This window comes from Bombus affinis, chromosome 3 (assembly GCF_024516045.1).
Source record: "Bombus affinis isolate iyBomAffi1 chromosome 3, iyBomAffi1.2, whole genome shotgun sequence".
NCBI lineage: Eukaryota > Metazoa > Arthropoda > Insecta > Hymenoptera > Apidae > Bombus > Bombus affinis.
The window spans coordinates 17,426,816-17,440,134 of NC_066346.1; the positions used below are offsets into that span (position 1 = coordinate 17,426,816).

At 33.5% G+C, this 13,319-nt stretch overlaps 2 protein-coding genes across 13 annotated transcripts; one reads left to right on the plus strand and one right to left on the minus strand.

Annotated features, from left to right (window-relative positions):
• Positions 1–116: 116 nt before the first annotated feature.
• Positions 117–9,092, minus strand: LOC126914274 (embryonic polarity protein dorsal-like). Of its 8 annotated transcripts, none has more exons than XM_050717989.1 (12): positions 8,161–9,041; positions 7,321–7,407; positions 7,016–7,239; positions 6,699–6,942; positions 6,484–6,627; positions 6,208–6,398; positions 5,979–6,117; positions 3,691–3,783; positions 1,879–2,038; positions 1,536–1,789; positions 1,294–1,457; positions 117–1,218 (listed from the first exon to the last, which is right to left on the minus strand). In XM_050717989.1, the coding sequence occupies exons 2-12, from the start codon at positions 7,370–7,372 to the stop codon at positions 1,066–1,068; spliced, it is 1,818 nt and encodes a 605-aa protein (XP_050573946.1). In that variant the 5' UTR covers positions 7,373–7,407; positions 8,161–9,041; the 3' UTR covers positions 117–1,065. The 8 variants fall into 8 exon arrangements, 6 of the variants coding, with proteins under 6 accessions (XP_050573946.1, XP_050573945.1, XP_050573944.1 ...); XM_050717988.1 differs by having other exon boundaries at positions 1,294–1,460; positions 8,161–9,031; XR_007709622.1 differs by having other exon boundaries at positions 993–1,218; positions 1,540–1,789.
• Positions 7,928–13,272, plus strand: LOC126914287 (uncharacterized). Of its 5 annotated transcripts, none has more exons than XM_050718025.1 (8): positions 7,928–8,097; positions 9,890–10,063; positions 10,129–10,549; positions 11,258–11,449; positions 12,180–12,322; positions 12,389–12,553; positions 12,622–12,782; positions 12,850–13,272. In XM_050718025.1, exons 1-7 carry the CDS (start codon positions 7,928–7,930, stop codon positions 12,770–12,772), a joined length of 1,416 nt encoding a protein of 471 aa, XP_050573982.1. In that variant the 3' UTR covers positions 12,773–12,782; positions 12,850–13,272. The 5 variants fall into 5 exon arrangements, with proteins under 5 accessions (XP_050573982.1, XP_050573980.1, XP_050573981.1 ...); XM_050718023.1 differs by having other exon boundaries at positions 7,970–8,097; positions 9,668–10,063; XM_050718024.1 differs by lacking the exon at positions 7,928–8,097 and having other exon boundaries at positions 9,292–10,063; positions 10,141–10,549.
• The last annotated feature ends 47 nt before the right edge of the window (positions 13,273–13,319 follow it).

Below are 13,319 nucleotides of genomic sequence, written 5' to 3' on the forward strand. Positions count from 1 at the left end.
ACATACAAATTAAGAATTATATGTGGCTATGTTGTGTAAATAGTCAAGAATAATTTACAATAAAACATGTACGTAGTGTGTGATACACAGGATAAAAATTACTAAACTCCAATATCTATGTTTATTTACACGTATAATTGTATGTAAAATTATAATGTATTCTTAGATGTAATTGTATATATAGTAAACATATGTACTTAAGTATAATGTTATTTATATCTGATATATACATATTGTTTATTTATAAAATAATTCCTGTAATAATGATTTTAAGGTAATGATACATCGGATACCGGGAAATTAAAACACCATGAATATTATATGTATAAAATCTACGGCAGAATGTAACCGTAGTTATATAATACTAAAATTTAAGGCAAAAGAGTTTAAATATAAATCAACGTACCTGGACGGAACATGTAATATTGAAAATTTTTTAATCGGACATACATTAGGAGCAGAGCTATACGTTCTGATATTACTCCTAATACAAAATATATATATTTACAAATTTGTAGTAAACATAAATGTGTAAAGAATAAAAATCAAACGTTTGTATAAGCGTACGAGATATAACAGAAATTAATGTTTGTGGATATTTATTTTAACTAAATAATTTGTACGAATATTGCATGCAGATTGTCTTACAATATATTATTATTACAATAATACACTGTATTTTCTTCTATGAAAACTATGAGTTTTATTTTATACAATAATTCATATTCAGACACTTTGCATGCACGTTAAAACATGTAGATTTCAATATACTTTGATCACAGTCACAGCATTTTGTATATCACTTAATCGATAAATATTCTATTCAAGATATTGAAAACAGCGATTTTTAAAAATTATATAAAAATATCAGCAGTGTTTAAAGCTGATTATCGATTGAAAAAGTATTTTACAAGATTGTACAGCAATGTACTGCGATATAATCACAACCAATTAAATATTAATTACATGATACATGTATTCATGGAAAGAAATTTTTGTTTAGAGAATAATGTTTATATAACGTTTTTTACAATGTTATCAATATCAATAAAATATTCAGCTGTTTCAGTCATTAACTTCCCGCGTTGGTTTATACATATTATTTAAAGTGCACAGTTCCTGAATAGTGTTATTAGTAATTCTTGTAAAACTATCGGTCATGTTATTACTTTCTTCGATGTTGCTTGATCCTGTGTTTGTCTCTTTGTTCGTTTCCGGCTAGATTTAATAAGAGATTAATTTCTCATTCATTTGATACTATCACATGATAAGCAGATTTGTAATATATAATACCTTGGTAGAATCTGAAATGGATAATCCACTGGATAAATTTTCAGAAAGAGCGGTATCAAAAGCGGCGAGTTCTGCCGAATCAAGTTGATTAAAACTTAAATCGAAACTGTACTGCCGACTGTCCATATCTAAAACACTTGTGACATCTGCCCCTTCCACTCCACCTGCTATATAAATTATTACTTCAAAATAATGGTACAATAATGGATTGATGTAATAATGCGTGTAAATACTTATACTACCAGCATTGTCCAACGATTGAAATTCTTCGTGATAGTTTGATGTAACTCTGTTTAACACTAATTGTTCTTGCGGGTGTACTTGTAATATGTCATGTACATATGGAAATTGTTGTTGTGCATACGTTCCGGTTGATGGTTGTTGTACGATATGACTGCTTGTTGATTGATATTGCGGTGATGGTTGTGATTGAATAAGTGCTGAGTTGTATGGACTGTACTCCATCGGCGATGTACGACCTGGCGATACTTGTGGCCTGTATAACGTATTGAAATCTTTTCAGATCCATTGTTCTATAAACTATCATATTTTTTAAGCAATAGTTACATAAAAACTTCGAATTACCTCAACGTTTGCATACTAGATTGCGGTTGTGGAGAAGTGGTTCCCATAGTATATAACGGAAAGGATCCTCCACTTCCGACTGAGCCTCCGTACGGAGATATTTTTTCTGATTTGACAATGTTAAAATTGTATTGGGTCGGTTGATTTAACGCTGCAGCATCTACAATTGCATAAAACAAATAAATATCTACTAATAGAAGAACAATTAAAGCAATACAAGTTCGTTATTTTGTTACTTACTACAAATGAACAACATTTGTCTTATAAATTTGTTAGATTCAGTACAATTTATATTATGTTAATTTTGGAACACGATATTTTAAAATAATATGATAGAATTTGTTCAGAAGAGAAATGCACATTATGATTAAAAAGCACATAATTATAAAAATGTAAAAGTAAAAATGATCAAGCTACATTTAAAAAGCGAAATTTTTAAGTGAAGGGAAAGGATCAGTTATAAAGAAGATGCATGCAATTTTATATATTTTCACTCCAAACGTCACTCTATAAAAATTGAGTATCTTGTATTGTAATAAAAAATACAGTCAATATTGATTAGCAAATATCAACAAACTAAACTAATATTATCATATCGTACCTGAAAAATTTATTTATATAAATATCATTCTTTTAATCTGAAATTGATTGGGAGCAGAATAAAAACACGTCATTTTCATTATTAAGTGATGTATATATGTGTATATATAGATTGATATATTCTGTATATATATATAAGTCATACATTTTTTTATATAGATATAGCCTTTTTCTTTCTCAAAGCAGTTTATAAAAATCTCTATTGCCATACAAATATTGCACATAATTTCTATTCTTATCATTATATTGCTGAGTATTTAAGTACAATATTTTTATACGAGAGCATAATACTTGCGTATTATTCAAGTTGTACAGCCCGTTTTCATAATATGTTGCGTTATCGCTAACAACGTAAGTATTTTTGTCATCGCATTAATGGATATAAAAATAGTATCCATTCGCGTAATCATCATTAATAATTACAAAAATACAACTTTCTTTGTAAATGTACAAAGTCACTGCCCTCCAATCATTCAAGTACAAATTCCAAACGTTTATATAAAATACGTTCTTAAAAAAGTATAAAACAAGATTCTTCATCAGTGCGTGAAAATATATATAGATATATATATATGTATATATATGAGCATAGTATTTCTTACGATGAGGATTCGAATCCATGAAAATACATATATCACTCTGCACAACGGAAACTTTTCATAATTCTTTTACGTCAATCTTTTGTAATTTTAGGCACTATTGTACAAAATTTAACAAGTAAAATATGTCATCATAAATATAAGATTCTTAAATTTGAATGTTTCCAGTGTGCAAAGAGATTGGATTAATCGTACAGTTAGTATGACATGATTTAAGGGCGCTGAAACATAGATATTCTGACAAATGTAAATTCGCGATTTGTAAAAATACAGTAAACATGTTCCAAATGTACAAGTTAGATTAAATTTTTGGAACTTTCAACAAATTTCCTATATTCGTTATAACAATCATTACAATAAATCGGGCTAATAACCCCATTCAGAAAATGCACAACGTATTGATTGCTGGCATCACTGAGATAGCTTGCCTTCGTTTCTTGCATACAGTATGAGATAAATGTAAATATGAAAATTAGTTCCAAAGAAGTAAAACGCGTAAATGTAGTACAATGTATTCTAAACAATTTTGAAGATTCGACGACGTCAATGACATTATTCAAACCCATTCCCATCAAAGCTGTAGAATTGAAGACAATTTGATAAAAATACTCACGCTTCTCAGCTTCTGTCTGTACATGCCTCAAAACTAGCGCATTTGGGCTGTTATTAAATTTTTGTCGCTTTCGCCTTAACGAACCAGGATCATCTATAAATGATTGTACATTAACCACGTGATTTACAAACATTATTATATCAATTTTTTCTGAAGGCAAAAGAGCTTATGAGCTTCACTTCAAAATTCCCTACCACTGAAAACATTACATCTGCACAATTGATTAAATCTTTGGTACAAAATAACTATGAGTTACAAACAAATAAAATGATCTTCATATTATTATTATAAATTAAGTACTTATTCTAAAGTTAGAAACAAAGTGGTACTTATAATCTTGGGACGCTATAAAAAAAACTTAACAACTTGTCATAAATAGTAAAAAGCAATGCGCAAGATTAAAAATATAAGTAGCAACACTGTAAAATTTGACTAGAAAAAACGCTAACCCTTCGCAATAAACGAGTATCAGCTGAGATTATACTTCAGCTACTTTTTAGGATGCATATAAAGGGTTATCAAAACAAAGTAACAATTTGTACCCTGACTAGAACAGTATTGAATTTGTTTCAGAGCGTTTTAATCAAGATAGCACAACACAGATTTATCATATATCCTCTTTTCATAATAAATTTGAAATATATAAAATGCATCTTTCTCTTAAGGACGCAAGCACATTCAAATTACAAGAATTTAAGTTTTGCAACTGTAAATAATCAGTTTCATTCAATTACAATGCTTTTCGCTTCTAAAAATGTATTACTGGAGAAAAATGTCACTCTCAAATGGTAGTATACTAGAAACAACACTATTAAACATTCAAGCAAATTACGTTTCTTTTTTTTCAGAATAAATTTTTCCACCTTCTACTGGACTATAATAGAAGGACATTTCATCAAACTCTGATACAGTTGCATGTGGTGCCATAGCAGTATACAATGCATAATGTTCAGCTTCTGTTAATTCAATTCCATATGGTGGTGTTTCGTCGCCTTCCAATTTAAGCGATTTAACACTATTAGTACTTATTGCACTAGGTCTTGAAATTTGTAATTGTGGGCTAGTTGGAGTATTGTTTGTTGTCATATATGAAACATTTCCTGTAAAACACAAAGGCTGACTATTTTCTTTAGATACATTCGAAATTGAGTCTTTATCTTTCTTTGCTTTCTTTGCGAACAATTTTGAAAATAGTCCTTGTTTTGAGTTCTTAGTTAGAGTAGCAGGTAGAGAAGGTAAAGTTTTGTTTGGTGCTTCAACGAATGACTCAGATGTCATATGAGAGGATATAGGACGAGGTAGAAGAGGCATAGAAGGCATTTTGCGGATTCGTTTCGGCGGTAAAGGCGGTAATCTCTCTTCCGTTTCCTGTGTTCCGTCTCTCTTCGTAGTTACTGGAGGAGAAGGACAAGATTGATTAACATCTGCTTTTGGTATGCATACGTCCTCATACTTCCTCTCGTTTGGTAAATCAATAAATTCAATAGGATTTTTCATAGCCATTTGTAAGCTGGTATAAGTTTGATTATCGCAAACGTCAATATCCATAGATTGATCCGTTGTATTCTGTTCAATGGCTGCTTGCACTAACTTTGTATGTGTATCTGCATATATTTGATCTAATTCAGCTACTTGTGTCAATAATTCATTGAAGGATTTATTGCAATCCTCTGTTGTTTCTGTTTTGAAATCTGTTTCATTATCTTTCTCCTTGAGACACATTTGACCCTTTTGCACCCATTTTCCCACTTCCGAATAGTCGAACCAATCGGAATTATTTTTGGATATATCTGCATTTTGCTTAAATACACACGTGTTTTCTGCGGTACTATCGGATTTAGTACGAGATAAAGTTCCCGAATTGTCATCATTCATTTCTTTGTCTATATATCTATTATCAATTTTGTACATTCTATTTATTTGTTCATTTTCTCTAGTCTGTTTCTCTTCATTTATTGGGATTTCGTTATTTTGATAATCTATAATAGTGCTTTTAATATGATTTACATTTTGTGAGATATTTTGATTCATTTCTATATTTCCATTACAAGAATCTAATGTATTTTTTACGTTATATAAATCATTTAAAGCGCGTAACGCAGAAATTTTGTTACTCGATTTTTTTACATTGAAATCATCATTATTATTATACTCATCGACATTACGCGGAAATTTAGGGGTAACGTTTGAAAATAATGCCGATTCAGTGGCTAAGATTTTACTAAATGTACTATAATCTGTTTTCTTCCTGGCAAATGCTTTCCGTAAAGACCAGAAAGCAGGCCTACCTGCACCGAGAGGTAACATCTGAAAAGGTAATGGTTCGCTCGTCGCACCATCCGACGGTCTTTTCAGTTGAATGCATATTTGCACCGGTTGCTCCACTTGCTGCATGCGATATGTGGGTGTTTTGAATGCAATTGCTGTCTATTAACATAAATCAAATTTAAATTAAGCGAAGATGTATAATACATACAACACGCAACATTCTACACAAACGTTAAACATCGTACATACTTGCTTATGTACGTGAACGGGCTGAAAATCACCAAATCCTTCCCAAATCACTTGCCCCTCCTTCTCCTCGAAAAATCTAACTTGTATATCTTCCTTTGCAACCTTCTCGCATAATAAAATCATTTCCATACCACCAGCGACCGAAGCATTAGAGTGACTGAGCTTGCATATCACAAGATCTGACATTGCTTCTGAAATATTTAATTATTTAAAGCAAAATTAAACAATTAATTTTCCTTTGAAACTGAATATAACATATAATTAACTTAAACATACTTTTATCAAATATAGGGTCAGATACAACTGGTGGTAATGGCACATTGAATTTTCCTTTTTGTCCTCCTTCTAAGAAAACTTGAAAGCACAATCTCACTGCATTTAGATCAATACTAGTAGGTTGTCTTTTATGTTCGAAGCCAGCTATTAGAAAATGAAACATAATTTGTTTTATATCAAACACATTTACATAAATCTACTGGATTTTAGCTTACTTCGAAAGGGATCTACACGAATTTCCTCTCTTATTTTAAGTGCCTCTTCAATATCCTTTTTCTTAACACATTGAATACCAAGATTTGCAAATGTGACTGTCATATTTTCTGACGAGACTTCTACTGTACATACACCACGTTTACATGCTTCCTTTCCAACAAGATTATGAGGATGAGGTCTGTGTGGTTGATCTTTTGTTACACACGATACTACAACTACAGCTCTACCTTTATATCCAACTATCTGTAATAAGTATTATTTATCGTTATATCATACTAATTCCAAATATATTCTATATTTTGTTCTTACTACTTACTCTTATACTAGGAAATGTTTTGTTTTCTGGTGTACTGTTTACTCCTGGTATACTACCAGCCGATCTGCCTTCACATTCATAGCGAAAACGTAAAGCTTTACTTGCTGGCTGTTCTATTATTTCAACATATGGCAATAACCTCCCAGTGTTCATTTCCAGTGGCAGTTGATCCTCCTTTCCACTACATTCCACAAACCCAGGATCGGTAGTTTGGATGACTTCAACTGTATCAAGAATCTTAGGTATAGTTTGAAACATTTAATATGAAAATTACATAAACATATAATAAAATTTTCAACACTTACTGACATCACTTATATTTATATTTCCATCACTCATATCATGGAATTGTTCCATGCCTCTTACTGTTTAATGCATCGAACAGTAGCCATCTGAAAAATAAATTTTATTTCAACATACATTGTCATTTTGTATGAAATAGTACCTCTACATTGTATTTTATTGTTGTTAAAAAAATTTATTTAACAATTTTGTTGAAATAACAATGATTATAAAGCAATAAACAAGTCATAAAAATTTTCTTTACTGCTTGATGTGTGTATTGTACGTTTTGTCAAAGGAGGAAAAGTAACCACATGAACCAACACTTCACAGAAATTTCGCAGCATCGAGCAAAAAAAAAATTTCGCGCGCGTTTCGTTAAAATAAGAATAAGATGACAAGTGCCTGAAGAACGATAAATACCTAGGAGAAAATAAAACGATAGCACAGAGGAGGAGGTGGATTGCCTGATCGATTTATTCGATGTAAAGAAAATTGAACGTTCAAAAGCGTGGATCGCGCATCTTGGCGGAAAATATATATTTATGTCGCAATGTAGGCGGTGATTGACGCAGAATGTGTTACGCGTAATTTTTTATTAGTACCAGCGAGAAAAATAAGCGCAAGTTAATGGATAGAAGTTTTGTGTTAAACTTCTACCCAGCGGAACGACAGCTGTTCACAGGTATAGTTCCAGAGGCACTGCACACAAGTGTCCCAAGTCCCAAGGGAAGAGAAACGAGAGTAGAGAGCAAGGAGGGATGCTACGCTGATCCAATCATTATTTTGGGAAAGCCTAGGTTCGTACAAGCCGTGCAGCTATAATTAAACTATCGTAGGACAATGTGACGAGAAAGACTTGCCTGCAGTTTGATCAACATAGTAAAGCACTTTCGAATCTGAAAGCACGCGCACTGTTTTGAATAATTCTCTTATCAAGCAAAATTTGCGTCTCTGAGGTTTCTTTGATAAAACGCACACTGAATGCACACCGCTGCGGTAATTTGAAAAAACGCGATTTAATGTTTAGATTAGCGATTAAATTCCTTTACTCGAGAAGCACTGCTGCGCACACCATTTGCACGCAACATAAAAGCGTGCACGGCCGTGACTAGAAACGAGACTTAACGCGGAACAACATTTCGTTCGGACTTTGTATCAGTACTGACATGCTCGTCGCTTTCAATGGTAGGAGCAGAGCAATGTACGCTTCGTGGATACGCGCAAGTACGCGTAGTCTGATGCTTCTATACTCAGGGCCCACGGCTAACACTCGAAGCGAGTGAACGCGTGTCGGCATGTATAATATGGCATGTAACTACGTTTCGTAGTTACTTCCTCGAAATCCATATATCGATGACGTCGAACACTTTAACATTTTATTCTTGATGTTCTGTTAATGTTCTTCACATTATGTTTCATACAGGTTTTATTTCTTTTTCTCGTATTAGATTGATTAGATTTTTCTCGTAGATCGAAGATTATTAACAGTTCAATCATTAGATAGAGTGTTTTTGGTACGAACGTGATAATATTGAACTTAAAATAAATTTATGCCCGTGGTTCATCGGATTTATCCTGTAGTAAATTAAAATTCAGGAACGTAGATAGGTTAGTGGTGCCTAGATGCTTAGTGCCCGATGACTCATGCAGACACGTCACATAATTCTACTTTATCATGTGAAATTGTAGAGCGTTAGGTAATGAATTTATTCGAAGTTATATAAAATATTAGTTATTTGAGTTATTGAAAGATATTATAATTATTACGAACAAGTATCGTATTGTATTTTACAATGTCGTTTATATTCTAAAAATCATGACTTTTCTTCGATCCTAATTGGTATCGTTTAGGATTATTTTCACAAATTATTTATTAAATCGTAGTACTATGTTAATTTAAACTTTTACCAGTTTTTGCGAATAAAGCGAGTTGTTTATAGTTTGCAATTATATTGTAGATCAGATCTATACATTACATAAGTCTTAATCGCTCCTTACATTCGTCGTCGTAGGTGTACTCGATTATGCAATCCTACCAAGTACTATATCTAAGGCATGAAATTGTGTGACAATTTATGTACTGTGAAACACAAAATTAACGAAAAATTGTTAATATATAAAATTGAAAATTATAAAAATATTAAATCGAAGAGGAAAGCATATTATTTTGGGGAGAATTGTAAGAAATACAATCTTTTACTTCATCAAAAATATCACATATATATGTATGCACACGTGTTACACATACATAGATATATGTACACATATAGGCATTGCTATCGAGAGCGATGATGCTTTTCTGTCGCATTACTCTCGTTTATTACGTCTCCATGACAAGTATAAACAACGTTAATAGTTTTTGTACAGAGTTTATTCGTGAATCGGAAAAGTGATGCCAGAAATTGCGATCACTCCGAAAAGCTTATCTTCCCTGAGTGCTTCAACGAGTTCCAGGGAAGAGTCAAACCAATTTTTTACTAAGAAAAGGCTGACAAGATGCATGCAACATAAATTTCTAACGTACTCGCAACTTCCTGTAAGATGTCAGAGACCCAGTCGGTACTATCGTCCTCCGAGGACATTTTTCAGATTGGCTAGCTTTGCAACTATTAATCGAACAACTGCGATTAACACGACGAAAAGTTGTCCGGATAATTCAACATGCTCGATATTCCATGCCGTTGATACCTCACGCTGCAAGAAGAGTTTATCCATGATTGATTTTTCATCTTTAATAATGGAGGCTGAAAATAGCGATCTTAGGTAAAGTTTATAGAGAATTTATAACGATTTAAATGTAATCGAATAATGATTGTTTTGTATTTTAGATCAGACGGTAGATCAGACAGTAGCTTCATAGAAAAGCTCGAAGAAAATGATAAAATTAAGGACGCCATTAGCAACGAAATGGGAATCAGTGTTGGTATCAGGAAGTGGATGGACGGGTTCGCGACTTCAGAATCGGAGGAAGCGTGTTGTCAGTTCTTTCAAAACCCGAAGAAAGCAGCGAATTTGGTGTGTCATGTACTTATGCTAAATGCCTGGAGACGCAGACGTAGCGAAGTTCAATATCTACATGGTACGATCGACGACTTGAGCCAACAGATCGAACACCTGCATCTACAAATCGTTGTTCTGCGTCGATTGCTCGACACGGAGAATATCCGTGTCAGTAAACTGACCAGCGACGTTCATCGTGCCAAGATCCAATTCGACGAAGCGTCGAAGGAAAAGAATACGTTGAAATTGGTAATCTTTATAGCGTTTATTTAAACATAAGCTTCGATAATTATGTTTTACTTAATTAATTAAAGAACAGAGGGAAAAGAAAATACATATTCACGTATTTCCTAACATAAAGCAGTAACGTTGTGCGCGGGTGAGGAATAAGAGCTATACATGCTCAGCATCTTGTGGACGATGAACATGAGAGTTCAATGACGTGTATCTAACTAGAGGGATGACGCTAGCGTAAGAGCTCGCGACACGAGTTTTGGCACAGGCAATAATATAGTTACCAAGACGTTGGCATTTTTGGCCTTCGATACTCAAGAATATCTTCTAAATAAGTTTAATAGCCGCACTCGTTATTTCTCTGTTGACAAAATCTTTCTACTTTTTGTTTTTGTCGAAACTTGAGTATATTCTTGAAAAACGATATGGCTAACTATTCTAAAGACTTTTTATAATGGTTGCATATTTATACATAAACGAGAACTTATTTTATCAGATGTAATGGCAATGTGCGTCGTAGCGAGCCATTAATTACTATATGTACACTATACAGGCAAGCGAGAAGTTGGCATCGGTCCAGCGGCTAATTGTGAAGCGAAAGAAGAAACTGTATCGCGGCGACACAAACATAGATGAAACTGGTTCTAGATACTTTCGGGGATTTACGAAGATCAACTTAGCACCGAACCTGCTTTTACGAACTAGGTTACCGTTCTTTTGCAGGAAAAGGTAAAAATGGAAAACGAGATTAAGCGTTTGACCGAGCTTTCCGAGGAGAGGCTGGTCGCAGCGGAAAATGTACAAAATGAGCTATTCACCGCACAAAATCACCTTCATGCGCTCGACATGCAGATGTCGAAGGACCGAGAAAAGCTGTTGAAGTTACGGGAAGAAAAAAAAATACTGCTGGAAAAGGCTAGATTTCTAAACGGTTTTCTGTTATAGTCTATAGGCAAGATTTAATGATAAAGGGTAGCGTTTGCCGCGAGCTTCCATACCATACCACTGTAAAAATTGATTCCGCTCGATGACTCATTGTTACGTTCGCGGGAGAGGAGTCCGCAAAGAGGGTGAAGTCTCGGTTCAATGCGGATTTCTACTCTTTTCTATGAACGAATGAGTCATCCGTTCACCCTTTCAAACTCAGACAACGAACGTTTAAAACTGTTACAGGATTGATTATCTACAATTTTTAAGAAAGTTTGCGTCTCTCGAAAACTTCTATATTTTCTACAAAAATTAAACTTTGAAAGAAATCTTTTCTTTGTTTCGTTTGCGTGAAGGTATTCTAATATGTATAGATCAAGGGCGCTAATAAGAAACTGATGTACTTGTTAGATAGGTCAACGCACGAAAGGATATATGTACTTCGTTGTTGAGTCATACCTTTTCTGCTTCATTGGTGACTCAATATCGCGTAATACTCCTTTCGTACTAAGAAAAGGGATCGATATTACTTGACCTATTAATTCCCACTCGGCTTGCGATCGAAACAAAAATTCGTGACATTGTTGTTTTATATAAAACAGCGATGTTTCGTGCTTTATCTTGATAGTTTCATAACAGAAAATTCTTGCTTATCGATTGATTTCTATAGCGTTTGTTTTGTTGAATATGTGTTAGAAGAATATAATGATTCTTTTAGGTGACGGCCAGCGAAACGTTAGCAACGGAACGAGGAATGAGAGCGGACAAAGCTGAATCATGCATGGAGGATTTACAATTGAAACTCGCTACGCAGATTGCTCTGGTTGAATCTTCGCAGGAACAGATAGAACGATATTCAAAGTAAATTCAGTAGATGCGAGCCTCGTTAATTTGCACGTTATTTTAATATAAATTCCGCGCCTGTAGAGAGTTAAGAGTTAAAGAAGATGAGAAAATCAAGTTGTTAGAACGCTTAAAATCAAGCGAAGATATGGTGAGAAATTTAAGCTTGCGAACAATTTCTCTGGAAGCTCAACTAGTTGATGGAGGGGTAGCCCTGGAACACATGCAGGAAGCGTACAATTCACAATTGTAAATATTTTTACTGATTGCTCATGAGCGGAAAACACTAGCTTAAAATTGATCTGTGATTATTTTAGAACGGAACTGCGTGAATTGAAAGAACGTTTAATGCGCCAATCCCAAGAAGGGGGTTGGAGTAGTAGAATGTTGCAAATAGCTGGTAGTGTTGTACGAGCGCCGAGGGTTATACTACGAACTTTATTATCAGGTCCAGTGTTAGCTTCTTAAAGATAGCTTGGTAAGTCAGTCATCAACTTACCTGCTAATTACAAGAATGTAACGATTGCTTGTTATTGAAATTTTAGTTGCTCTTGCTCACGCGTGATTGCGCCATGTTTCGAGTTTCATGTTGGAACGAAGAGTTTAAAAAGAGGAATTTCGAGGGTGATGATGATGATTGTTTGATAAAAGAATGGAGAAAGGGAAGATTTTATGTTTGAGTCGAGGGAGAAGAGTTATGTGGTCGCGAGGAAATCAAAGGAGCAGAGAATAGCGTCAAACTGATAGTAAATTTTCGGGTATTTTTATTACCAAAATTATTTTTTTTTTTTTATTTATATATTTTTTTTACTCTCTATACTTTCTGATGTTACCGACTTTATATACATACGTAAGCATTTAAAATCAAAACGGAACGTAATACTTTAAAATATTTAACGATACTATGTACAGTATTGGAAACTATCCTACTAACTTAAGGATGGACAAATAAATCTAGATATCATGTAGTTTTTTTTTATCTATATTTTACACCTTTTTTTCATGTAACATGATA